General features: G+C 38.0%; 1 protein-coding gene and 1 long non-coding RNA gene across 2 annotated transcripts in view; one reads left to right on the forward strand and one right to left on the reverse strand.

Annotated features, from left to right (window-relative positions):
- LOC113619054 (uncharacterized) overlaps nt 1–4792 on the reverse strand; it is a 164753-nt gene extending 159961 nt beyond the window's left edge. The window contains exon 1 of the long non-coding RNA XR_003432261.1: nt 1559–4792. This is a non-coding gene — a long non-coding RNA (uncharacterized LOC113619054). The remainder of the gene's footprint in view (nt 1–1558) is intronic.
- Nucleotides 1–26268, forward strand: part of SYNPO2 (synaptopodin 2) — a 169341-nt gene that overhangs the window by 124514 nt on the left and 18559 nt on the right. Inside the window, exons 2-4 of the mRNA XM_027103606.1 lie at nt 7819–7970; nt 11346–12145; nt 14594–16779. Coding sequence (XP_026959407.1) covers nt 7819–7970; nt 11346–12145; nt 14594–16779 — 3138 coding nt within the window. The remainder of the gene's footprint in view (nt 1–7818; nt 7971–11345; nt 12146–14593; nt 16780–26268) is intronic.

Genomic DNA, 26268 nt, shown 5'->3' on the forward strand with positions numbered 1-26268 from the left:
TGTTTAAAATTGAGCAAATAGACTGAAAAATGATCCCAGACACTTACAGTGATGTGTAGAAGTTTTAGTGAACTTTTTTATTGTATTTTGACCACTCAAAAGACTGTTGAGCTTACTTAGTTTTTTAGATAACTAAATTCCTAATAGATGAGGTACTGCAGCATAATAATCATTTAGTTAACTGTTGGGCGTGCAGTTAATAAATATGAACAGAGACTTGAGAAACCCAAACAGCGAGTTCTACTTCTGCTCTCTTTTCTGAGTCATCCTGATTATACTGACTACTTATTTATCTAATCTTTTAGGTTTTACATGTGCTTTTTCAATGAGGTCTTTAAAAGTTTTAAAAAAATATTCTGTATAAATATTTATAAAAAGAATCTGCCTATAGTTCAAAGCCTCTGTGCAATCTTTCACAATTTAATCAAACAAAAAAGCAGACAGGGACATGTCCTACCTAAGGCTCTGGTCCATCAGTGTTTTTCTGAAAGAGCTGGGATGTTTACATTCTTAGGGAGAAAAGAAGAGCAGAGAATACCATTCCATATTTGTACTTGTTGGTTTTCTAGCATCATGGTGGCTGCTTTATAACGGCTCATAGCAGTTATATTGCAGCATCGTTTCTGCCTGTGGAATCACATTGGTATGCAGATTCTTAAGTATGCAGCCCCATGGATTAGGGCCCTCATTCCTGTTAAAAGAGAGTTATTTACTTCAGGAATCTTTCCAAAGTTGCTACCAGGAATGCTTTTTACTTTTATGGTGACTTGGTCCCTAAGGATAAAGACAATCATCCAAAAGGAAAACGTTTTGCCCAGTATCTGGACCTATATTACTGACCAGAGCAGAAAAGTTCATAATGTTCAAAACTCAATATGAGAAACAGGTTATTGAGTTTGAATTGAGGAATTGAGTGTAGAATAACTGAAAAATCCTAGTGTCTACTTGTATTTGCATCCATGACCCAACTTGAATATACATTTTAAGAATTATTTTCACTATTTTTAGACAATTTGTATAATTGAATTTCTTATTCAATTCTTCATATACTTATCAATGCTTTAATGGAGAAAAGCCTCGCTTCATTTTAGAAATTATCTACTCTCCTTTTAGAACATTTGTCTGAACAACAGTGCATATTAATAATCATTTTACTTTATTCCCTCTAAGTTCTTCACAAAGCTTTTATTTCTCTCATATTAACTTCCTAGTACGTACTCTACAGTGGTTTTTCTGAACTTCATTGTCCTCAAGTTTTAATCCCCTTCTGCCTTTCCTCCTGTATTCTTAGCAGATGGTGACCTCGTACAATTTATCTGGTGTTAGTTCCTGCATTTTCCTGCATTGTCTCTCCTGTCTGTCTTGAGATATCAGCATCTGTGTCCATCTTTTTTTCTTTTCTGTATCTGAGAAATAGTTGCTGTTTTAGCTCTTGTCCTTTTTTACCTTCTATGTTTGCCCTTGATTCTATCTTTCTGTATCAGCTCAGGGTTCATTTGCAGGAAATAGAAAACTCTCTAGTTAATTTAGGGAGAAAAGGAATATAAGAAGTACTTACAGAATTGTTGAAAGATCTGGAAAGGCAGGCTTTAGGCAGGGCCTCCAGAAATGACTTCAAACAACACTGTAGAACCGGCTACCCAAGGGATTGGCAACATTTGCCACAATCAGGAAGCTAAAGGGGTCAGGAAGCTATTGGGCTGGCCCAGTGCTAGGTCTAGGATTACACACTTTAGCTGTGATCTGGGATTAAGAAACTGCCAGCAGAACTGCTGTAGCCAGAGGAGAATCATCTCCCAGATCTGCACCAGCAAGATGGATGCCTCACAGTGTAATGCCTCTCTCCATTTAATTCAATTTCAAGTGCAAGTTTCTCGCAGGTACACCTGCTTGTTGAAATTAAATCACACCCAGAACCCTAGCTGAAGGAGAGTCTGGGAAATGTTATTTTATCTTCTCAGCTTCTGTTGCACGCAAGGCATATTCAAGGGGGCTTGGGACAAAAGTCGAGCAATCCATTCAACTCTTTGCCACAGTTTTCTCCGACTTTTTATTTACTCAGTTACTGGTTATATTTCTTGTTTATTTTCCCCATAGTCTAGATATGTCCTCAAGTCTTTTTTTTCCATTTTGCTGTTTGAATTTCTGCACTGAATTCCAAGATGCTTTTGCTTCCTACTATTAAGATTTTTCTTGGTTTATTATTATTTTTATTCCATTGTGTTCTGGTCCTTGTTTTCTTTTGCCTTGTCATTCGGAAACTGTTACATTGCTATTTGCTATTGATTTCCAAAAATATTGTACCACTGTGAACGTGAATTCCCATCAACTTGTAAACTCAGTTTTGTTATTAGGAAACCCCCCTTCAAGGGCTGAGGTTGGAGTTCAGAATTTGGAAAGCAAGCCCATTAAAAGTAGGATTATTTACTTATTTCTAAAACTTTAACCATCATCATTGCTCTTGCTGTACCTTCCAGTGACCATTCTGACCATTTCACTGGACAGCTGATAAACACAGACTTATCTAAGTCTTTGGTTTAAGAGCCAGTTGGGGTGAGGGAATGCTTATTAAATTTTGTCTTAGAAGTATGAGGGAAGTTTTGCCAAAGGCCTGAAGTGGAAAACTGAGGAAGGGCTGGGGCTTCAGAAAGAGCTACTAGATCATAGACTATTTTCCAGCTTCCATCAAAATGTTTTTACTTGTCTGAGATCATGTATTTCATCCTGTCTTAGTTATCTCCAGGTCCCAAGACTTTATTTTATGGATTAAGAATAGCCCTGCATAAGATAGGTTAATTTATGCTATCTTCTCTTTCTCTTTCATGTATTTTAATACATATAGTAGTGGAATTTAAAGAGGAGACTGTCTCGGTTCTACCACTTACTCTGACATCTTCCAAGAGGACTTGTCAGTGAACTGTATGTGAAAATGCAGCCCATGAGACAAGATTTAGTTTCGCTAACAGGAATCTGACACACTTGATACGTCATATACACAATACAAAGTAGTTTAAGTACAAGGTTCTGTGAGAACTCAAACCTGGTACTTGCTTTCTAGTCAGTTCTGGAAGACGTGGACGTGAATCAATAATAAGTTAATAGAAATGGAGCTTTTTTCATTTTACCAGGGAATTATTTATCATAAAAGTAAATGAGCGTAGCTGACATTCTTCTCAGATTTAGTTTATGAAATGAAATAATGTTGTTAAATTTCCTAAATAAGGCTTGACTTTACATTTTCACTTGGTTGCAGTAAAATAAATCTTTCCTGACGTGGATCAAGGGGCTGTAAACAATAAAACACAGTATTTGGTAAATATCTACATTACCAATATCTCTCTTAGTTTTGTGCTCTGATTAAACTGAGAGACACTGAAAGGGAATACAGGATTTATGGATAGAAACTCACTCATCTGACTAATGTATTAGGTGTGGAATGAGGTCTCTAAGGGAATGTTTTCAAAGAAAGGGAGTTATATTACATGCTCACATAGGCATGTTGTTTCAAATCACAGTTTGCAAAACACAGTTTTACTCAATTTTGAATTTGTAACATATTGGGTCATAAAATTGACAATTAAAAATTAAAGATTGAAAAATCTTTAAAGAATATTACATATATATAACTCTTAAAATAATAAAAGAGGAAGAAGAAGAAGGAAAACAAAATAAAAAAACCCTGTCCTTCCCAACATTGGTTTATGGACTGACCAGGCAAGTTTCTATCACTTCTTCCTAGTCTCTCCCATTTCCTCCCTGACTTTACTCACTGTAGGTCAATTGTTATTGCACTCCTCTCTCTCTTCACTGTAGGGCTCATGGTAGAGAATTTAGACTATCGACTAGATAGGCAGTATGTGTAATGGTTAAAAACACAAGCCCTGGAGTCAAAATCCCTGTGTTCAAGTTCTGGTCCTAGCTGTGTGATTTTAGGCAAATTACCTAACTTTTCTGAGTCTCTGTTTTCCGATCCATAAAAATGAGAGTAATGACAGAACATCTGAACACATACAAGTAGAAGTACATTTATACTTCTCATTAATGTTTTATAGGGATAAATGGTTTAAGGATGTAAAGGGCTTAGTATAGTAAGTGCTCAATAAAAACAAGCCACTAATATTTAAATATTTGTATTATTACTTCTGCTGGGAAACAATAAATAGGCTTGTCTTCTCTTCCATATTTCAGTTATGAAATGTGTACTCACTGAGGAAAAGACAGATAAAACATTGTTTATCTTAGATTATGATAAGATAATGCCAAGCATGTGGATAAAAACTGAAAGTAAATCCAGATATTTTCAAACATCTTATAGACAAAGTACTAACATTTTACGGTTTTTCTTTTTACTTGGCATGTTCTTTTTGTGTGTGTGTGTGTGTGTGTGTGTGTGTGTGTGTGTGTGTGTAGGAAGTCAATGCATTCTTATTCATTAGTCCCTTCTTGAGCACTTCTATGAGCTGTATGTGCATCATGGAACTTAACACATATTATTTCTAATCCTGATTAACCATCTAGAGAGATCAAATTTATTAGTTCTATTTTACACTTTAGAAAACTAGAGCTTAAGGATGTAATGTAACTCATCTAAGTTCAGAGAGTTAGCAAGCTTTGGAGCCACACAATTGAATCCTATGTCTTCTTTCATCAGAGTTGGTGTTCTTTTCCACTAGGACACATATTTTATGAATCTAGGACTAATGGCTTGAGGAGAAGACTGGTTGATAATTTCACTGATAGAGATTCAGCATTATAAATAGTAATGCTTTTTACATGCAAACTTACTCTTTTTACTGACAATGTATTTCATTTTAACAAGTAAGAATGTTTTCAGGGAATAGAATTTTTACTCAGATACATAATAATGCACAATTATACAAATTATAAAAATGCATAATTATACACAATATAAGGTAAAGATCTTTTGTATCCTAATAAATGTTTATTCTTCATAATACACCTATGAACAGAACCATATTGGTGAAGTTGGTGATTGCAAGGGGTATGTTTGGGCATAATTGACTTGGCATATAACCTTTGTTTAGTTTAGTCCTATTAAAAATGGAGAAAGAGTAGTCCTTTAGAAAAGTCTCTGCGGCAAGGAAAGTATCACCATATTTAACATGGTTCTTGAGGGAAAAAATATTTCCTGCTGTTCAGACAAATGTAAAAGTTCAGCTAAACACAATCACAGCAGTTGATTCCAAATGTTGACCTCAGAATGTACACTCTGAAGGAATGCTAATGGCTCCTACCATAGTGCTTTTGCTGATTTGGATACCACTAAAAGCTCCACTTGACAAGCATAATGATGAACTGCACTTTTCCCATCAAGCAACACATGTTTGGATGATAGACAGCTCTATTAAGTTGTGGATTCGTTTTTTTTCCAAGGACCAATTTTTCATCTTGCTCTGCAAACCCACGAAGCTGCTCAAAACTCACACAACTTATTGCTGATAAACGGAACCCCAGCTTCAGGATTGGGCCTGGTGGGGGCCGGGGTACAGGGTATGATGACGCATCTGTTTTATCAACATAAAACCCCTTTGGTTCTCAAAAGGATGAATTTTCTGTTTGTACTCTAGTACATCTGACCCCACTGGATGAATGGTTTTATGCTTCAGAAACATGCTTTATTATCCACCTAATCTTATTTTATTTAAAAAAATTAAATAAATTTAAATGAAATGTGAATAACTCTATTCCTAACTTAAATGTTCATTGTTGAGCATTGTTTTATTCTTGACTTATTAACAACTCTCTCATGATTCTTTATTTTAATAATATCATGCAAGACAACAAAAAAATATATTTGGCAGTCAATAAACAAATATTTTTCAAAACTGGGTGAAATTCTCTTTCTCATTGCTTTTGTTGCTTCCTTATAGCCTTGGAAATATTGAGTTCATTTAATTTTTGCAATAAATTAGTGTATTCTTTCAAAACAAAAGGAATGAGTATTAAAAGGATAGACCCTCCCAGAACAAAACTAACTGAATCACTTCAAATTTCAATAGCATCATTGCTTTGGCACTTAAAGATATGCTTCTGCTTCCAAGAGTATCATTTAAAATATAAATGCACTTGGAGATATAAACTTTAAACCTGTTTCAGTCAGTATATTAATTATCATTTAAGACCTTAGCAAGAATTTGTGGGCATCTGTTAGAGATAAATTGAAATACATTTTATGCCAAATCAGAAATGAGCCTGGCTATGAAAACATTCTTCAAGAAGCACTGCTTACCTGGTTTTGGCCTCTTTGGACTCAGAATCTTAATTTTAATAGTCAAACAGGGATTCCCCTTGGTAGAAAATGTATATAAGATTATCTTAAAGTATTCTTAAATTTGAGATTGTATGATCATGATACATGGTTCATTGAGAACTATTAAATTCACGTTATAAAATGAAATCTAAACACATTAGTATCATTTAGGGTCCTAGCAGGAAATAGGTGGCCTGCTCAAAGGAGTAATTAAAGATAATGTAATGCAGGGACTAAAGGCAGGCTCAAGTGAACCAACAAATGATAATGAAGCACCCAGAGATCAAGAGCAGGAAGCTATTATTACCCTTAGGCCTGAAGATGCAAAGAGATGGTGTGTGTTATTGGAATATAACAAGAGTTAAGGCACGATAGAGGGACAGACGGACAAGAGCTCTAACTGTCTAGATCAAGGAGCAAAGCCATTGCCAAATCCTGGCCCAGCAGGTCTTGCAGGGAGAACACCTCCCTGACCTCTCATTTCCCTTGCTCTTAGATCTCTTACTGGGGCTTCCCGTTGACCAAATCCAACCAGGAGTTGGCAGGCAAGGGAACTTGGTCACTGCAGTCTCTACAGGCCAATCCTCCCACTGCCATAAAGAGGCGCCAGGGAGGGTAGAGGATGGGCCTGGAAGGGCAGACGGATAATAACCAGCACAGCATTTTACCATAATCATAATTATACAGAATGTAAACCTCCAGGAATAACTGAATGTTATTCTTCACTAAGGACTGGTAGGAGCTCTGTTGCTATTCTACTCCTCTGAATTTCTCTTCTTCCAGGATCTGAAGGTTCTCTTCTAGGTTTTTAGTCATTTCTTGTCCCACTGAATCTGTGCTGGAATATGATGCAATCCTTATAGCAGGGCTGTTTCTGTTTTTTTGCAAAATAATCCCTTTTTTTTCTTTCTTTTTTGCTAAAGTTTGCTTATTATCAAGTCCTGAATAGTTGATTTCAATGAAGGATTTCTCCCTCTGATGTAATTCTTAATATCCTGCTGCCTAATTTCCCCATTTTACCGGGATGGCTTTCGTCAGTTCATTGAGCTGTACAGCTATCTCCTTAAATTGATTGTCCTGCCCTACCTGTCCTTCTTACATTTGGTGTTCCATCCACCCTGGCAATGAGAAGGGCTTTTAAATTTTATTTTAATGGGAGAAGCCACTTTCTGATTGGATCAAGCTTCACAGTGTGAAATAATTATTTTTAACGTATAATCAGTTTAAACATCTGTCTTCCTCCATTCTTCACTATTCTTTACTTCTGTTTTTCTAGTTCCTTCACCATAGATTTGATTTCCTTTTTTTCTGTTTACTTAAAATGCTATGAATTAAATGTTGACATTATGGTGTATAATAAATTGTGCGTTAACGGGTGAAAAGTGTTTAAGATGGTCTTATAGGTTAACAGGTAAATTAAAACTCAGGGCTGCTTTTACAGTCTGAAGATCTATTTACCTCTCCCAAGTAGAAATTTCTCAGAGATAGTGGCGCGTTTTTTTATGTTATATAATTCTAACTGTTGCCTCCTTTTTCACCCCACTCAGATCCGAAGCCAGAGCAAAGCCTCCGGGTCTGGGCTCTGTGAGGGGGATGAAGTGGTTTCTATCAATGGCAGTCCTTGTGCAGACCTCACCCACCCAGAAGTCGTCAAGCTCATGGAGAGCATAACAGACTCTCTCCAAATGCTCGTCAAAAGGTAAGAAGATTCGTTGGAATGTATATTTTCTCCCGAAGCTACATGGGAAAGCTATAGCTCCTACTACCATATAAACTGTTATTTGTGGGGAAATGAGGGTGCTCCGTAGGTCAGTATAGTTAAACAGAAAAATCATAGTGTTTGAAAAATGGCAATTCTAATCAACTGAATTTTCTGGTTAATTGAGAATTAACTTGAAGATTTTGTTTCAAGAACTCTGTTGAAAATCTTAGGTATTTTAGACTACTTCCTTAGGAAGCTCAGTATATTGAACATAATACTTCTAGGTCAAGATGTTTTGGTGGGTCAGGATCACTAAATTAAAATTCCTAGATTCCTAGATTAATTTAAAATGTTTAAATGTCACAATGTTATACTGTATAATATTTATTTGAATAGAAAGAGGATGCCTAGGAGAAGGAAAAGAACCAAGAAACCCTTAAAAGCAGTCCAATTTCTGTTTGCCAGAAAAACCAGTATTTGGATATGGGCAAAAGCTGATGGTTAGTTTTTGGACTATCAATGCAAATCACTTGTCAATTTGATCTCTCCAAATTACCCTCCTCACCTAATTGCTTAAAAATGCAGAAGTAAACTTTAAACATAAAAACAAAAGAAAACAATGAGGGTAATCACAAAAAACTATAGCATCAACATTTTTACCATGTGCAAATAGCAGTATAGTCCACATTAACTTTGCAAATGAGGCCCTGACCATGGCATTATAATGAATCCACAAAGGAACACTCTGGCTTCCTAAAGAGCAGCCTTCAGAAAGACAAGAGAAGGACTTTTCACAAAGAATTTCAAAATCTTCTAGGTTTTGCCTTAACTCTGCAGAAAGACTACGTACAGCATTACCCCTCTGATAATCATTCAATATGATTCCATTTCTATACAAATGTGAACTCACTTTGGCCAAAATTTTGTGAAAATAAAAGAAATCTAGCATTTGTCTCAGAATCTCCCATCTAAATATTTACCCTTCAAGCCCAGTGTTTAAGCCCCTGGGATCCTACTTATTTATAAAGCTGACATTTGCTTTTAAAAGGGATCTAACAGTAATGTTGCCAAGTGTAGTCACAGGGTTGGCCATTATTATGCATCAATCTCTGAGGTATCTGAAGTGTTCAATCACATCCAAAATGGGAGAAAAACCTTTTCTAACTTATTCCCTTGTAGTGTCTTTGCTGATTTAATGAGGCCAGTCTCTTCAGAACACACTTGTAGTCTGAGACATCCCCTACTAGTTTTTGTTTTGATTATGATTGACTACCATTGGGAAAGTCCTTGATGGTTTAAAGTTGAGTCTTAGGTACCTATTTACTTTCAGAAATAAATAGACTCGTTCTCTGCTACTTTTAAGAACTGGAATCATGATTATTATTATTTTTCCTTTTAAAAAATAAATAAATAATTGACGAGATTCAAAATGGAATCTCAAATTAAAATCAGCCCAAAGGTAATCATCATCATCATCATCATGATCACCACCACCACCACCACCACCACCACTACCAATCTGGGTAACTGAACATTGTTTCCTGGAATTAAATATTTCTCTCACTCATGTAACTGTTGTCTATCCCTAGAGGACAAGCGATTTACTTTTCCTGGACTATTGCCCAGAGATAGCTGGGTCAGACTACCTTAAAAAAATCCTCCTTTAACATTGTCTCTATTACGGTAAATTTCATTTAAATGATTATATATATATACCCATATAATTATGACACATAAATTGTGGAATTGAGTACCTATGTGCCCTGAATGGAAATGAGCATGTTAAGGTATAAAGCTTTAACCTCTAGTTCTTTTATGATTTTTATTCATGTACAGCTATCCATTTTACCTTGGCTACCAATAAATGTTATCATCTATCTGACCCATTTGCCTGTATTACAGTGTGTAAGGCTGGAACGAATTCAAACTTTTCTCTTCTCAGCTTCATAACTGATTGCTAACATAATTCAAAGTGATTTAATCTACTTCCATCTCAAGGCCTTCCTAAATTAAAACTCTCTGGCCTTTTGGTACCCTCAAATTCAGTTGCATACAGTGTATTCATCATTTCCTATAAAAGGAAGATCTAATTTGCTTTCAACATGTTTAAAAAATACTATATTATAATTTTTTTTTGGTATTACCAGGAAGCTTTACAGATTATTTGCATAGAGAAAGCTGCATTTCATTTGACTGTTAGTTTGTGTTTTGTTTATTTTTGTTTTGCTAAATGCAGTCAAAAGCAAAGTTAGGAGTAATTATTTTGAATATTAGTCTTAAATTTTAAATTTAAATTTTAAATTCAAAGGTAAATTCCCTTGAGTAGAATAGAAGTAGGGGCTCACTCCCTTCAATTGATGACCCTGCGTTAGTTAGGGTACATTTTGTGGGAAGAAGAAAGGGGCCAAGATAGGCGCTGCTGCTTCTTTAAAAAACTTACAAATGTAAGAAATGAAGGCATCTCCTACAGCTGTTCTGTGAATGATGCTTCTCTTCTAAAAGCAGCTAGAGTTTAAATTAGAGTTTTAGCAAGAAGTTGTTTAACCCTTAACTGACACTGCTTCTTGCAAACCCAAATTTGCAAAACTATCTGGGAATGGTAAAGGTCAAAATCAAAGGGCTGTGGTGAACAGCTGTGGGCTCCTTAGCTGAGAGATTAAGGAACAGTTTGACTTCAGAGATCCTATAAGGAAAATGCTCCAAGAGAGCAAGTTCAAGTAGAGAAGGGGAGACATCTCAGATTATAAATACTCCATGACTCAATGATTCATTGCAGCATGGAAAGGATTTCTCTTTACACAAGAGTACTGGGCTGGGGTCCACTTATTACAAAACACATGCTCATTGGAGCTTAAAAAAACAGCTTCTATTTCATTCCTTTCAAGAAAGCACAGCCTCTAAAAGAATTACTTGAGTTATCTGTATATTAATATTGCTCTGAAGCTGCTGAATATGTTTATGAGACTTTATAATGTCCAGACCTAAACTTAGTCAATAAGACATTAAAATGCTTTGTCATATTATAACAAGCATGGTTATTTGAAAACACCCCAATAATTATAGATGAAGGGCATCCATGTAGCTATAACTTGTGCTTTGAAAAAAATAAAAGCTGAATTTAGGATGGATTTCCGTTTCATAACCTTTTGTGAGCATTTTTGCTTTGCTTTAAAAGACAAGTTTATTTGGAAGATCTTTAAATAATAATATAAACATGTTGCCAATTTCTGTTTTCAAATATGTTGCAGTTGACATTTAAGAGGAAATATTTTTATTGTATCCTGTATTAGACATCATAAAAGTGTCAGGAAGTTCTTTGGCAGGTGTAACACACTCTGATTTAACTGTCTGGACTGATTTTTCTGTGTGCAGACCATCCAGTGGAATAAGTGAGACTTTGAACTCTGAAACTGAAAACAAAAACCACGAGCGTCTCATCCATGAAGGGTACGTGGAAAGTACCACCCTACAGATTCGACCAGCCACAAAGAGCCAGTACAGGGAGTTCTACATTGCCCAGGTCAAGAGTGGAGCTCCCCTAGCTGAGGACCAAGCAAGTGGTGCTGGTTTTTCTGGGAGCATAAAAGAAGAAACAGGCCTGGCTCCTCACACGTATGACTCTAAAAGTGGACGCTTACCAGAAGAGGTTATCTTAAGGGAGAAGGCAGAAGCGGGGCAGCCAGGCACCGTGGTTGAGCTACAACTGTCCCTTTCACAAGAGAGACACAAGCGCACTAGTGCCCCTGTAGTGGCTCTCCTGGGAACTGAAAAATCTAAGCCTCCTGACCAAGATCCTAATTTACAGCATGATGGGATCGTCCACATAAATTCTGTCCCCACTAATGAGAAAGGGGAGTCTTGTCTGAGGTCCAGCAAGATAATCCAGATCTCCAGTGGCCAAGAGTTGAGAGTGATCCAGGGAAGTGAAGCAGGAGACACCGGGCTGCCCCGAGTGGAAGTGATCTTCGACTGCTCTGATAGGCAGAAGACGGAAGGGAGCAGGCTTCAGGCAGGAAAGGGGTGTGTGGATTCTCCAGTGGAAGGAGGGCAGTCAGAAGCACCTCCTTCTCTGGTATCCTTTGCAGTCTCATCAGAAGGCACAGAGCAGGGAGAAGATCCACGCTCAGAAAGGGATCACAGCAGACCTCACAAGCACAGAGCACGCCACGCACGTAAGTCCTGCCCTGGGGGCCACTGCTGGGCTGTTGGAAGGGGCTTGGGAGATGGGGTATTTTGCTCCTGCTTTGCCTGCGTGAATTTCTTTTTCTTTTTTTTGGTAAGATTTTCTTACGTCTCTCATTGGCTTTTTTTTTTTTAATTTATTAATGCACAAAATAACAAACATGAAATTGTGGAAAATACCAATTTCTGAACTGGAAGTAATAAGTTTGAACTTTGTAGTAGATTTAAATGTTTTTAATGCATTTTGTTTTATTCCCAAAGACACAGGAACTGTTAAAGAAAATAATACTGTTAATGTGCCTTTTTGATTTGTCTCAGAATATTGTGATATTTCATGTTAAAATAGCATCTGAGGGTATCTGAAGTCATGTGGATGCTGAGTTTAACTGTCAAAAACTGTTGAGTCTGCTGCTGAGAGGTGTCTTTAAAATATAGTCTCCACCACTGATATTAAAAGCAGATCCTCGTTTTGAAAAAAAATCATTGTGCAGCATGATGATGCTTGCAGAAGTGAGTTTGACGGACAAGGACATGTGGAATACTAAGCAGTTACATGATCCTCTCCGTTTTGTAAGTCTTCACTAGACCGCAAAGCGTTTCATCTACCTTCTAGACACAAAAGTCAATCCCCAGGGCCATGTGGAGGCATTTAAATGTCCCCCAACACAAAATATATTTTAAAGTCAAGGTTTTTTACAGTGTTTTGTTTTACCCAGGGGAGCGATTACAGATTGGAGAATGAAGATAAGAATGGCAGTTAGGTTTTATGATTTTTGCTATTTTCTTTCATGTGCTTTTTAGAAACAAATTTGGAATTTCATTTGAAGAGGTAAAAACTGACTGTCAAAGGCACTTGAATGTATGAATGATACACAAAAGTAATGATCTTGGTTATTCAAAGTATATTAAGTCTCCTAACTATTGTTATTCCTTTTAAAGCGTATTTTTAGCATAACCATTTGTAGTTGAATTGGCAAGTGATGTTAATCATTCTTTATACTTTAAGCATCTGTATGCATCTTCACATTTATAGCATATTAAACAAGTGCATTAAGGCAGCACTCACACATATTTTACATGTTGGCAGTGAAGTTAGCAACAACTGTGACTGTCAATTTAATAGTAAGTTGTATAACACTAGTCAAAAAAGGAATTACATTTAGGAATGACCACACTTTTTACTATATTCTCTAAATAAAATTTGATTACCAGTGAATATCTGTAATTTTGTTATAAAACTATTCTGATTCTATTTTATTTTTGAAAAAGTAACCATTAAGTCTGATTTTTTCCAGTGAAAAATAGAGCTGATTTCCAATTAAAAAAATATTCAGAAAGATTTTCTGAAATTTCCATTTAACTATTTTGAGGAACTCAAAAATTATTTGTGAACCATGCTCATTTATCATGGAACACATGATTATAATTAGCTGGTACTATAAATTAATTTGCCACCAATTTATTTTTTATAACAATAATAATAAAATTAAAAATTGAAATATAGCTTTTTGTTATTTTAAAACTGTCAAGTTCTCATTTTACATGACTTAATTTCCGCATCAGTTTTCACCCACAGTTATAAGAGTCACTAGTAATATAATTTAAAAATTTCCCCAAGATTTACACTTATTCTTGCTGCAACTAAAGTAGTATTATATTTCCAAGATGGTAATAATTTACAAACAAATTTATCTAGACAACTTTGTAGCTAAAATTTCTTAAATGTATTCACAATAATCTTGTATTCTGAATTATTATTAATTATTGATTCGGTACCTTCAATTATTATTCATTCAGTTTTTTGACTTTATATTAATTTAGCAGCTGTGAATGCAAAGACTTTGGGAGAATGACAAAGTAAAAAAAAAGAAACAGAAAACTTAAATATTTAAACTTATTACATTGAAACATTTAGGTAAACAATATTTTCTTGTTTCCCCCTCCCACTTTTTAAAAATGCTTGGAAATGTTTTATATCAACATTTTATTTTTTAAATATGGAAATGCAAGGTATGTCCTAACTTGTTTTCAGAAAATATTATGTCCTTAAATTCTTTCCTTTGTAATTTTAATTACATCCGACTAACTGACATTTATTTTCCAGTGTTTATTGTTAAAGTGTAAGGAGCCATACAGAAACAAATTATGAAACATATATTCTAACCAACATATATAAAATGTATTCACAGGAAAAAATGAAATGGCATATTATATATATACAAATTATATCTGTATTATACCATCATGTATATCATTACAGAAGTATATATTTTGAAAGAAATAAGAAAGAGAAATGAGTTGGATTGTTTCAAAATTCAGTACCCAACTGTAAACATGTTTTTTCTGCATTCATTTTCCCCCAGGAGAGTTGATTTCTGGGTTGCCATGGAGTCTTCCTTGAACTCGCCAACTCAGTATAATTTTTGTATTTTCCCTAGGGCTCAGGAGGAGTGAAAGCCAATCAGAAAAGCAGGTGAAAGAAGCAAAATCTAAATGCAAAAGCATTGCGCTCCTTCTGACAGATGCCCCCAACCCCAACTCCAAGGGGGTGTTGATGTTTAAGAAGCGCCGTCGGAGGGCCAGGAAATACACCCTAGTCAGTTACGGGACTGGTGAACTTGATCGAGAGGCAGAGGAGGAGGAGGAAGAAGGCGACAAAGAGGATACATGTGAAGTAGCATTTCTGGGTGCAAGCGAATCCGAGGTGGAGGAAGAGTTGTTGTCTGACACTGACGACAACACACAAGTTGTGAACTTTGACTGGGATTCTGGACTAGTGGACATTGAAAAGAAACTGAGCAGAGGGGACAAGATGGAGATGTTGCCAGACACCACAGGCAAGGGGGCCCTCATGTTTGCTAAGAGGAGGGAGAGAATGGATCAGATCACAGCCCAAAAAGAGGAGGAGAGGGTGAGTGGAATGCCAAGCAGAGAACCAGATGCTGCCCAGATGGATGGCCTGAGAACCATGATATCTTACCATAGGAAGGAAGAAGAATCGGTGAGAGTGCAGAGATCTGCGAGCAAAAGCTACATCGAGGTGAGCCGTGGCCTTGGCCATGTGCCCCAACAGAATGGCTTCACTGGCTTGTCCGAGACAGCAGAGGCTCAGAGGATGATCCCTATGAATAGAACGGCCAAACCCTTCCCGGGGTCCGTGAACCAGCCAGCAACCCCCTTCTCTCCAACGCGAAACATGACCAGTCCCATTGCTGACTTTCCTGCGCCTCCACCTTATTCTGCAGTCACACCCCCACCTGAAACCTTTTCCAGAGCAGTGTCAAGTCCGACAGCTGGCCCAGCACAGCTCCCTCCGTGGCCCCAGCCTGGCCCATGGTCCCAGCCAGCCTTTTACGATTCATCTGAACAAATAGCTTCCCGGGATGAAAGGATCGCGGTGCCAGCAAAAAGAACAGGAATATTGCAGGAGGCCAAAAGGAGAAGCACGACAAAACCCATGTTCACTTTTAAAGAGCCCAAAGTAAGCCCAAATCCTGAACTCTTGTCACTTCTTCAAAATTCGGAAGGCAAAAAGGGCACTGGGGCAGGAGGAGATTCCGGACCAGAAGAAGACTACCTCAGTTTAGGAGCAGAGGCTTGTAATTTCATGCAAAGCCCCACTGCAAAACAAAAGACCCCACCTCCTGTCGCTCCAAAGCCTTCTGTCAAGTCCTCATCCTCCCAACCAGTAACTCCAGTTTCTCCAGTCTGGTCGCCAGGAGTGGCTCCAGCCCAACCTCCTGCCTTCCCCACATCCAACCCATCACATGGCACCGTTGTTTCCTCCATCAAAATAGCGCAGCCTTCTTACCCTACTGCCCGGCCTGCTAGTGCTCTGAGCCTGGCTGGTCCCTTCAAAGGACCACAAGCATCGGTAGCCAGTCTGAACTACACTCCCAAACCATCAGCTCCCACACCAATGGTAAACACTGCTCATACTGGCGCAATGGGACCATCCAATGAGCTTCCAGGAATGAGTGGGAAAGGAGCCCAGCTCTTTGCTAAAAGGCAGTCGAGGATGAAAAAGTACGTGGTAGATTCAGACACCGTGCAGGCCCATGCTGCCCGTGCTCAGTCTCCCACTCCATCTCTCCCGGCCGGCTGGAAGTACTCCTCCAATGTCCGAGCACCTCCTCCTGTGGCCTACAATCCCATCCACTCCCCCTCCTACCCACTGGCTGCTGTCAAGTCCCAGCCATCAGCCCCACAGGCCTCCAAAACAAGCAAGAAAAAGGGCAAGAAACCCCTTAATGCTTTGGATGTCATGAAGCACCAACCTTATCAGTTAAATGCATCCTTGTTTACTTTCCAACCTCCAGATGCAAAGGATGGCCTCCCTGCAAAGTCATCAGTCAAGGTCAGTTCACTGCCAGCCATGAAGCAAGCTATTCCTCCTCGGCCAGTGAATGCTGGCTCGCCCACTAATGTGCAGGCCTCGTCTGTGTACTCAGTGCCAGCCTATAGCTCTCAGCCTTCCTTCTTTGCTGAGGCCACCTCACCAGTAAGCGCCTCCCCAGTGCCCGTGGCCATTCCCACCTCTCCAAAGCAAGAATCAGCCTCGACATCTTACTTTGTGGCACCAAGGCCGAAGTTCTCAGCAAAGAAAAGTGGTGTCACAGTTCAGGTGTGGAAACCATCTGTTGCGGAAGAGTAATCTTGTAGCTGAAGCTGAGTGTCCACTTTGCTTGAAACGAATTGTTTGCAGTGTTACTTGAGTCCCTGAGAATGCCTAGCAAGTCCTCAACTTAATTTAATTTCAGATGTCACCTCCCAATCTGGGTCCAAGGAGAATATTTTTAATGAGTCAAAAATCTAACTCAGATTGACTTAAAACATATTTATCTTCTTTGCACACTTAAAAAGTCTGGGAGCACCCCTAAATAGACATGGGCCATTATATTAAGTAAGCAGATCCTTAGGGTTTATGCTTTAGCCACAAAAAAACAGTGATCAGTGTTATCAACATTAGGACACAGTCTTTATGTAACATAACAGCTGTGTTCCTACAGTGAAAAGGTTCAAATGTAGTGAAAACATAGCATGTATTGACTGACATTTCCTTTTTAAGTAGTGCTTTATCTCTATTACTAGTATTAAAGGATAAGAAATTTATCGAGGACAGGGATCAGCTCTGGTCTGTCAACCTCAGCCACCTGTTTGATGTTGCAGAGAAGGTACCTTGGGGACTGTTGGAATGTACATAGTTTAGTAAGGTAGGTAAGAAAGAGGGGATTAATAATTACAGAGTACTTATTATGTACTAGGCTCCTTGCCAGATGTTTTACATATATTAGCTCATTTCAGAAGACTTCTTTAAAGTAAACTGGATGGGTAAGAAGGATAATTATCCTTAGAGATTGATTCCCGTCCTCTCTCCCCAGTTACCTAAGAAATTGAGTACATCTCCAATTGCCCATGAAGGCATAAGTTTGTTTTCCTCGCTGAGGCAAGTGGTAGAGTACAGTAAAATGGAGTAACATATAAAAAGGTGAGCAGGCTGCAGCTAAAGGTACATATGGCTATTGTTTTCCTTTGGGAAATCACATGATTGGGGCATGAAGGGTTACTGATTCCAGGGGCTGATTGTGAAGCACAAGTAATCCCATGTGTGTGGAGGCCGTAGGGTGAGAACTCACAATTATTAGCATCATTTCTGAGTGACGTCACAGATTTTTTTTTCTTGTGTTTGTTTTTCTTTCTGACGACTGCTTCTCCCACTGTTCCTTGCAATTCTATTCCTGCACCTTCACTTTATTATTTATATTTGATGGACCAGGAGGATTCAGACAAGGTTACCTTTAAATTTGGATTGGTCATATGCCATGCCATCATCCAGCTGGCTCTGAAGTTAATAATGTTACTGACAGTAAACCTGAAGAACTTTCTCATATCTATTTTAAGTCCAAGTCCGACCAACCATGGAAAATATTCAACATGAATTAATGTAGAGAACCACAAAGCAATTTTTTTTTTTTTTTGCGGTACGCAGGCCTCTCACTGTTGTGGCCTCTCCCGTTGCGGAGCACAGGCTCTGGATGCGCAGGCTCAGCGGCCATGGCTCACGGGCCCAGCCGCTCCACGGCATGTGGGATCATCCCGGACCGGGGCACAAACCCGTGTCCCCTTCATCGGCAGGCGGACTCTCAGCCACTGCGCCACCAGGGAAGCCCCACAAAGCATTTTTGACAGCTCCAAGGAAAACCATCTACTCGATACAAGAGATATGTCTAGAGACCTCTCATAAAAGCTTGCCTGGTGTGAGGGTACATGGTACCATTTTAATCCTCTGAAAATATCTGTATTCCTGTTCTTTTTCTGCTGTCACTGTCAATCTGCTATATTTTCACTACCCTATTAAAATATTACTTTCTTCTTTAATCTGTTCAATGTATTAAAAAAAAAATACTTCCCTGTATGAGCTGTTCTGACCTAAGTCATTTCTCTGATATTTCTCTTATATTGCTTCCCAAACATCTGAATTTCTTTTCTGTGAACATTTCCATTTTTCTGTACATTGTAAAACTGCAAGCTGTAGGTATTTGTATGACATAACACAGAGGAGAATTAAGTCAGCTACAGAACAATGGGGCTTATTCTTCTGCTTTTTCTCTGGAAAATCTTCCATTGCTTTTGGTGGCAATTTATGTAGAGGTTAGAACCACAGGATGTAGCTTGGCCTCTTATTTGACTTTTTGGGAAATCAATTAGGAAGATTCATACAGGATAAAGGAAAAAGCAATCTATCCATTATATAAGGCTATTGTTTGTATTACTTGTTCTTTGCAAAGGAAGTCTGTTGAATGCTGTGCGTTTTGCATTCTTTTCTAATAGAACAACCAAAAAAGGCATCTTAAGGTGAGGCAGGAAAGGAGATCATTTTTGTAACTTTGCATTCTTAACATAGCATTTAAAGAACGGCATGAATTAGAGGGAAGAAAATGGAACACAAAGTAGTCAATTTGAGATCACTGGTTCAACAGTAGCCTAGAATGGTAATGACCCACAAGTATTTACAGTTGTCCAGTGGTTTGTGGTATATAGGAATGAGAAGTGTTTGGGGTCCATTTCCTGTTGGACAGGTGGCCATCTTATCAGAGCCACTGTTTGGAGCTGATGACTAAAGACACAACTAACATGACTGAGACGTCATGGGGTTCCCAAAAAGCTTCTAAGAAGCATGTCAGGCATGCACTAAAAGCATCCACAGCTTCGACTGGGAGCTGGTAGCACAGATCTCATCTGGAACCATACAGTCCCAAATTGTGGAAAAGGCATGGGAATCCTCCAAAATTGTATCCACAGCAGAGTCTAACCTCACCCTGAGAGATGGGGGCTGGGAGGGAGAAGGACTGAGCTAGCTCCCTGGAGAAGAAGGGATTTATTTGCCTCTTCTCCCCAGCCGGGGAGCCCCGTGGGAGCTTGCAAGCAGAATAAGCTGGGTGTACCACCTTTCAGGTTGGAGTTCTGGAAATGATGTCAGTGCAGCAGGTGGGAGACTTAGGACTCATGACCTCAGCTTCCCTCCCACTGGGCACCCTTTGAATTCGGGGTGTTGGCTTTGTTGTGGTGGCAGATATTCGGATTGGTTGCTTGGCTAGTTTGAGGGTATGGGGAGGCAGTTTTTGTTTAGTTTAGGACCTTGCCTTTATCTTTGTCCTTTGTTAGCTTAATTTCTAGGTACAGCACCCCACCCATGAAGTCCAGTTGTTATCGTCAACACAATAGCAATGATCATTTACTGAGTGCTTGCGTTATGATAGGTGCCTTATATACATTATCCTAAGGAATCCACTGCATGGTTAACAGGCATTGGAATATAAAATAAAATGTAATCACAGTCACTCACTTACTGCAGGACCTTATGCAAATTTCTTTCCACCAGTGTCCCCTTAGTGATGTCTCAAACCTCTCTTCCTGGAATGTTGTGCCATAGTGAATGTGAACAACACTAGATATACTAGGAAGAAAGGTGCTATGTAAATGTAAGTATACATATTCCTCTCAGTCTTATAGGAGGGCAGATTGAATCACAGAACTGGTAAGATTGAGAATCTGAGCACTGCCGCTTTGATCTTAGAACAGTTACAGTCTTATTTCTAACATTTCAATAATAAACACATCCTGCTTTGAGAGAGGAAAATCACACTGTTTCTGCATTTTGACTATTCATTGATAGTATAAAGCATACATTTTTAGGAATATGTTTTATAAGACACATTGGGGCTGTCATTCTGGAACATGTAAAATTTTGTACTTCAAAATATATCTAGCACGATTGTTAATGATTACATGTACCTCATTTAATCTTCAAAAGAAGCAACTCATTTTAACCACAGGAAAACTGACTGAGTTACAGTAGTTCTTGAGAGTAAGCCAGGATTCTTTAACTCTTCTAGATAGTGCTGACCCCTTTCAAAAAGTGGGTTTCATAGGGCAACTGAGTATTATCACACAGTTGAATTCTAGCCTGGCCACAAGAGTCGCATCTGAGATGTCAAGAACAAATGATCTGCATTTAAAGGGAGTGGACTAAGTGATGTGGGGCCATTGTTTTGTTTACAGTTACTAGCTTAAAAAATTTTGAAGGCTCTTTGCTGCTGACAGGCATATCAAACACTCAGAATGCAGCACTTTCACAGACGTTTCTTGAGAGCACAAGACACATGGCTGTTAGTGTCTGAGTTTGGATTTAATCTTTCAAACAGAAGTCCCTTGCTGTGTATCATTTCATCCAGTTACAAATTTGAGAACCTGCAAGCACCCAAATTCAAAGAGTGAATTCCTGAAATCCATTGCTATTTTATGAGTCATCACTGGCCTGGCAGGAAGGGTATTTGAAGTCATGGTCATCAAAAAGAAGTGATTGTTTTCTGAAAAGCTAAACGCTTAAAATGCTTCCAGAGGGAAGCAGTGGGCTGTGTTCTCATTCCCTCCTAAAATCACAGTTGTTGAGTTTGTTTTAAAAATTGTTAAAAGTTCATGAGAAAAATATGTAAATTCTAAGAGCCAACATTATATTCCCAGAAGCACTGACCCTTGCTGGGCTCATGTCCCCTTATCACTGGACTCTGGGGGACACAAAGACTCGTGTAACACTTCAGTGCCGCTGAGTTTGTCAACAAGTATTCTGGGAAAAAGCAGAAATGAATTCTTCTCTAGACTTCCCACCAGGATTGGCCAAAGGCCATAAAGCAAGCTAGTAAATTCCCACAGGACCCAAACACCAGGCAAAATTGCTAAAAGAGGCCAGTCTGAGTTTAAAAAAAGGAAAAAAATTACAGGCCATCCTGTGGAGCATCAGACCAATGAAAACCAGGAGCCCCCAAATCAGACTATTCTTTCCTTGATGTTATCAGGTACAGCCAATTTCTTAAATTAAAAAAAAAAAATTTAATGTTTCTATGGTATGTATATTTGTACACTAAATTACCATTTGGCACTTGGAAATCATAGACCTTACTACTCAGAAGCAATTGAGTGAAGAGAAATTTAATTTTAAAATATCAAATCCTGTCAGATTCCTGATTTTATCAGAACTATGCCAGCTAATAAAGTATTTCTCAAGTACAAAAAAAAGTTAGACTTCTACAGGGTCCTATAGTTTAAATAATTGTTTGTTATTGATACACAGAATTTCTTAAATTTTCATTTTTTGGTTCTAAATGTAAAGTTCCTCATGTGTATCTCTGTTTATACCTCATTCTTGACACGTTTATCTAAATTATGTGTGTGTTATGACTGGTAAGATATACATTCAGGGTCCTAATAAAAATAATCACAAGGACCTACTTTCCAGCCTACCCTTCTTCCTCTACCTGATAATAATAATAGTATTTAAAATAATAACATTCCAATATACCATGGAGGAATCCTGCTTTCACAGCCCCTACTTCTTGAGCTCCTTGATAATTATTAATGGTTGTTCATGGAAAACAAACAAACAAACATAGACTTGCAATTAGCTCTAAGTTGAAAAGAAATGCACATTTTAGGTATAAACTGAGAAATTTTTTCTTCTTGCAAGTAAATATCAAAAAGCAAAAGTGTTTTTTTTTGTTCTTCAGGAGACATTTTAGAAGTCAGGGAGGCTCTTTGGTATCTTTATTTAGTGGAATGATCTGTTTTCAAGACCACCCAAAGGCCCTGAGTCAAGATTACGGTCTCAGTTAGGATGACATGGGTGGGGATGGAAGCTGTGGCAGCCATTTAAACAAGCTCATGAGGTCTAAGGAAAAGATAGAAGGTAGGGTGGGGGGGTTGATGTATTAAGTTTCTACTAAAAGCCAGGAACAATGTTAATACTTTACATAAATTATAACAATAACTAACGCTAACTGAGCACAAACTCTGGGCCCTGAATTGTGCCAAGTATCTTCATAGATTCTTTTTTTTCTTTAAATGGATATATAATTGACATATAACATCACATTAGTTTCAGGTGTACAATAATGATTTGATACTAGTATAAACTGCAAATTGATCATCACAATAGATCTAATTAACATCACACATAGTTACACATTTCTTTTTCTTGTGATGAGAACTTTAAGATCTACTCTCTTAGCAACTTTCAAATACACAATACAGTATTGTTAACTATAGTCGCCATGCTGTACATTACATCCCCAGGACTTATTTCTGATAACCTCAAGTTTGTACCTTTAACCACCTTCACCCATTTTGCCCACCCACACCTCCACCCCTCTGGCAACCACCATAGATTATCTTTTTTAATCAGTAGTCCTTATGAGATAGGTACCATCATAATCCTCAGTGTATAGATTATAGATGGGATTCTGAGGCACAAAGAGGCTGAATATCTTGCCCAAGATCACACAGTGTTAAGTAGTGGATCCTGGATTTGGTCTGGACCTACACCCTTAACCAATTACACTGTGGTCTCATTTACTCCTCAGAATTACCCTGAACATGAAGGTATTATTATTATTTCCGTTTCGTAGACAAGGTATCTGAAGCCCAGAGAGGCTAACCAACTTGTCCGGCAATCACTAAGCTTATAAAGTAATGGGCTGGGGTTGGACTTACATACTTATCTGACATCCAAGTCCAGGCTCTCCCTTCAGTACCACAAGATTTCCATAGTCTCATTAGACCCCAGAATCCCACTCCCTGAGACCTGTTAATTATGTGTTCAGCAAACCATCCACCAAAAGCCTACTCTACATATGCTTAATGGATGGCTTTGACCACTTGAGAGACATTAGAAAGGACCCTACTATCATAAGATTGCTCATAAAATCAGATGCTATGATAATATGTTGGAAGTGAAAACCAGTCTCTGAAAAATAAGCATCTGTTTTATAAGTAGAAATGATGGATTTGACAGTGATTTTGTATGAGTTCCCAAAATTCTTTCACTTATATCAGGGTGAAAAGGTGATATTCATGGGCTGGGAGCGGTGAGGAATGTCATTAAAAAAAAATAAAGCAAAATCAAAGGCTCTACATAAAAGGAAGTACTCCCCTTGGCTTCATGCCTTTCCCACTAAAAGTAATTCAGGGAACTTGCTTATCATAGTGAATCAGCACCCAGCTTGGTTTGCTACTAAACCAATAATAACTTGAGACATTTCAACAGGAATAAGTCTACACAGAATAATGCTGAGAGAATCACAGTTTTCAGTGTTTCAAAATATATCAAAAAAGTAGTCGTCACTGGAATCTTAGAGTTCCATGAAGTGTCTCCTGACTGAGCTAGCATTCATCCTGGATATGGATGAGGCAGCAAACCCCTCCTGCTGCAATGTCCTCAATGGAAGGTTTCTCAACAGGTATTTCTGTTGAAAAGTTCCCAGAGAGGACATTTTTATACCTTATGTTTTTTCCAGTAGTTTTTTGTTTTGTTCTGTTTGCTTTAAACTATGTCTCATTGTCATTTTGGAAACATCTCCTAAAGAACTACTGTAATGGATTCTAAATGTGGGTATGAACATTCTCGTCACTAACTTCAAGGAGAGAAGATGTGAACTTCTGAGTTAATTGTAAAAAACCCTCATTATATTTGCAGATCTTTACTGCCTTAATTTAAAACCATAGATCCACTAATACAGTGATAATTACGAGGACTTACTATATGCTAGGTGCCATTCTAAAGACAACAAATTTTAACTTTTTTAGTCATCACAAAATGACTAGTGTATGAAGAAGATACTATTATCATTCTACTTTACAGATGAGAAAATACAGTAAAGAAAAGTTAAGAAACTTGTCTAAAGTGATGAGGCTAAGACTCAAGACCCAACAGTCAGACTCCAGAGCTATTCTCTAATCACAAGGCCTCACTTGATCACAAGACAAAGGTCACATATGAAAGGAATTGCCCATCAGAGGTGATGAGCTATACCTGTCTCAGGAATAACTCAAAAGTTACTTTATACCTTCCAAATCAAAGAAAGAAATGTTGAAAAAACTTCTTAGAGTTTGGTAGACCCAAATAATAGACACTTGTGAACAGGTACAAGGGGAAGGAGAAAGGTGTCGTTTTTATTTCTACCAGCCTATTTGCTTATAACTCAAATGGTAGGGGGAAGTCTAACATTTTGCTAGTTCCATTGAGTGAATACCCATGATGCGTTTGACTAAATTCCTCAAACACCCACTTCAAGCCATCATATATTACTACAGCTGTGCTAATTTACACCAGGTAAATTAAGGAAAAAAAGAATAGTGATGAGAAATTCCTCAAATTTTAGTAACAATAATGCAGAAAAATGTTCCTGCAAATATTTAAATTAAAAAATAAATAAATTAAAGCAATGATTTGATTTAGGGGAAGCATAAGGTAACCATTTTTTAAATGAAATTCACCTATGATTACGTGAGATAATGCACATAAACACCAAGTATACAGAGACAATATTTTGTAGTGGGTAAGCGTGTGGACTTGGGCCAAAATGCCTGTAGCTGAATCCCAGGCTGCCTCTTGCTTGTTGGGAGACATTAGGCAAACGATTCAGCCTCTCTGTGTCTCAGTACCCTCTGCTATGTAATGGAGAAAATAATAGGTGTACCTCACGATTTGTGAAGATTAAACAAACCAATATGTGCAATGGGTATAAAACAGTGCCTGGTGCATAGAAAGCATTCAACATATGTTAGCTTTTAATATTCTTATAAAGGGTACTCAATAAACAATAGCTACTATTTCATAAACTACCAAGGAGGGAAACACACACAATGATTTAAAAAGTTTTTTTGTTTTCTCTGTTAATATGAATCCCAGTTTAAGGGATCTAAGAGAACTAAAATAGAAAAAGCGGCAGCAGTGTCTGTATAAATCTCATATTGACATGAAGAATAATATATCCCCAGGAGTCTTTTACTGAGGCATCTTTGTTTCTTCTCTACTGTTTTCTTTTTACTGAAGTTTTATTTTTCTATATTCCTCTGTATTCAGCCTATTGGTCAATTTTTTTCTCTTTTGTCTTCATCTATTGTACTAGCATTGTTGTAGTGGTATACAAAGATGAGACCAGGATTCAAAAAGACTGGTACAGTATTTTTTTAAAAAGAAACTTAATATCAGCTTTGAGACTCACTATAAAGGGACTGTGATAAATTCAAAGTACCAATATTAAAGAAAATAAGTGTGGTGTATTTAGCAATATAGAGAGAATTCTTAGGGGAAATGCTTGTAAATGAAATATATTCTCAAAATAGAATAGCTGGTATCCTGAGCAAGGTTCTAGTAGGACAGTTGAAGCTTAACTAGGCCTATCACACAGAAAGTGGAACAGTTGGCAACCCAATCCCCGAAGCTACCCCAATTCAGGCCTGCAACAGTTGGGGCTCTGAGAGAACCTGGCTGGCCTCTGACGATGCAGCAGGCAGCTGTTCTTATCCCTCCTCCTCAACACTGTCCCAGGATGAAGGGTCAGCAACCTGGTCTTTTTAGAGTAATTGATCCCCTTGCCTGAGAAGCGTGATCAGTTTCCAAAACCAGAAAGAGTGAAACCTCGGTCTGAACAGAGCAAACTCCCAGCTCACAGCGCAAGTGATGAAAAACAATTCTCAGAAGCTGAATGACTGATGTAGGGAGGAACTTAAAATTCCAGCTGCCTTTCAAACACAGGGAATTTTTGTGGGTTTTCTG

The sequence above is a fragment of the Aethalodelphis obliquidens genome, unplaced genomic scaffold, assembly GCF_003676395.1.
Source record: "Aethalodelphis obliquidens isolate GAN/ISIS:26980383/991018 unplaced genomic scaffold, ASM367639v1 scaffold6, whole genome shotgun sequence".
Lineage (NCBI taxonomy): Eukaryota > Metazoa > Chordata > Mammalia > Artiodactyla > Delphinidae > Aethalodelphis > Aethalodelphis obliquidens.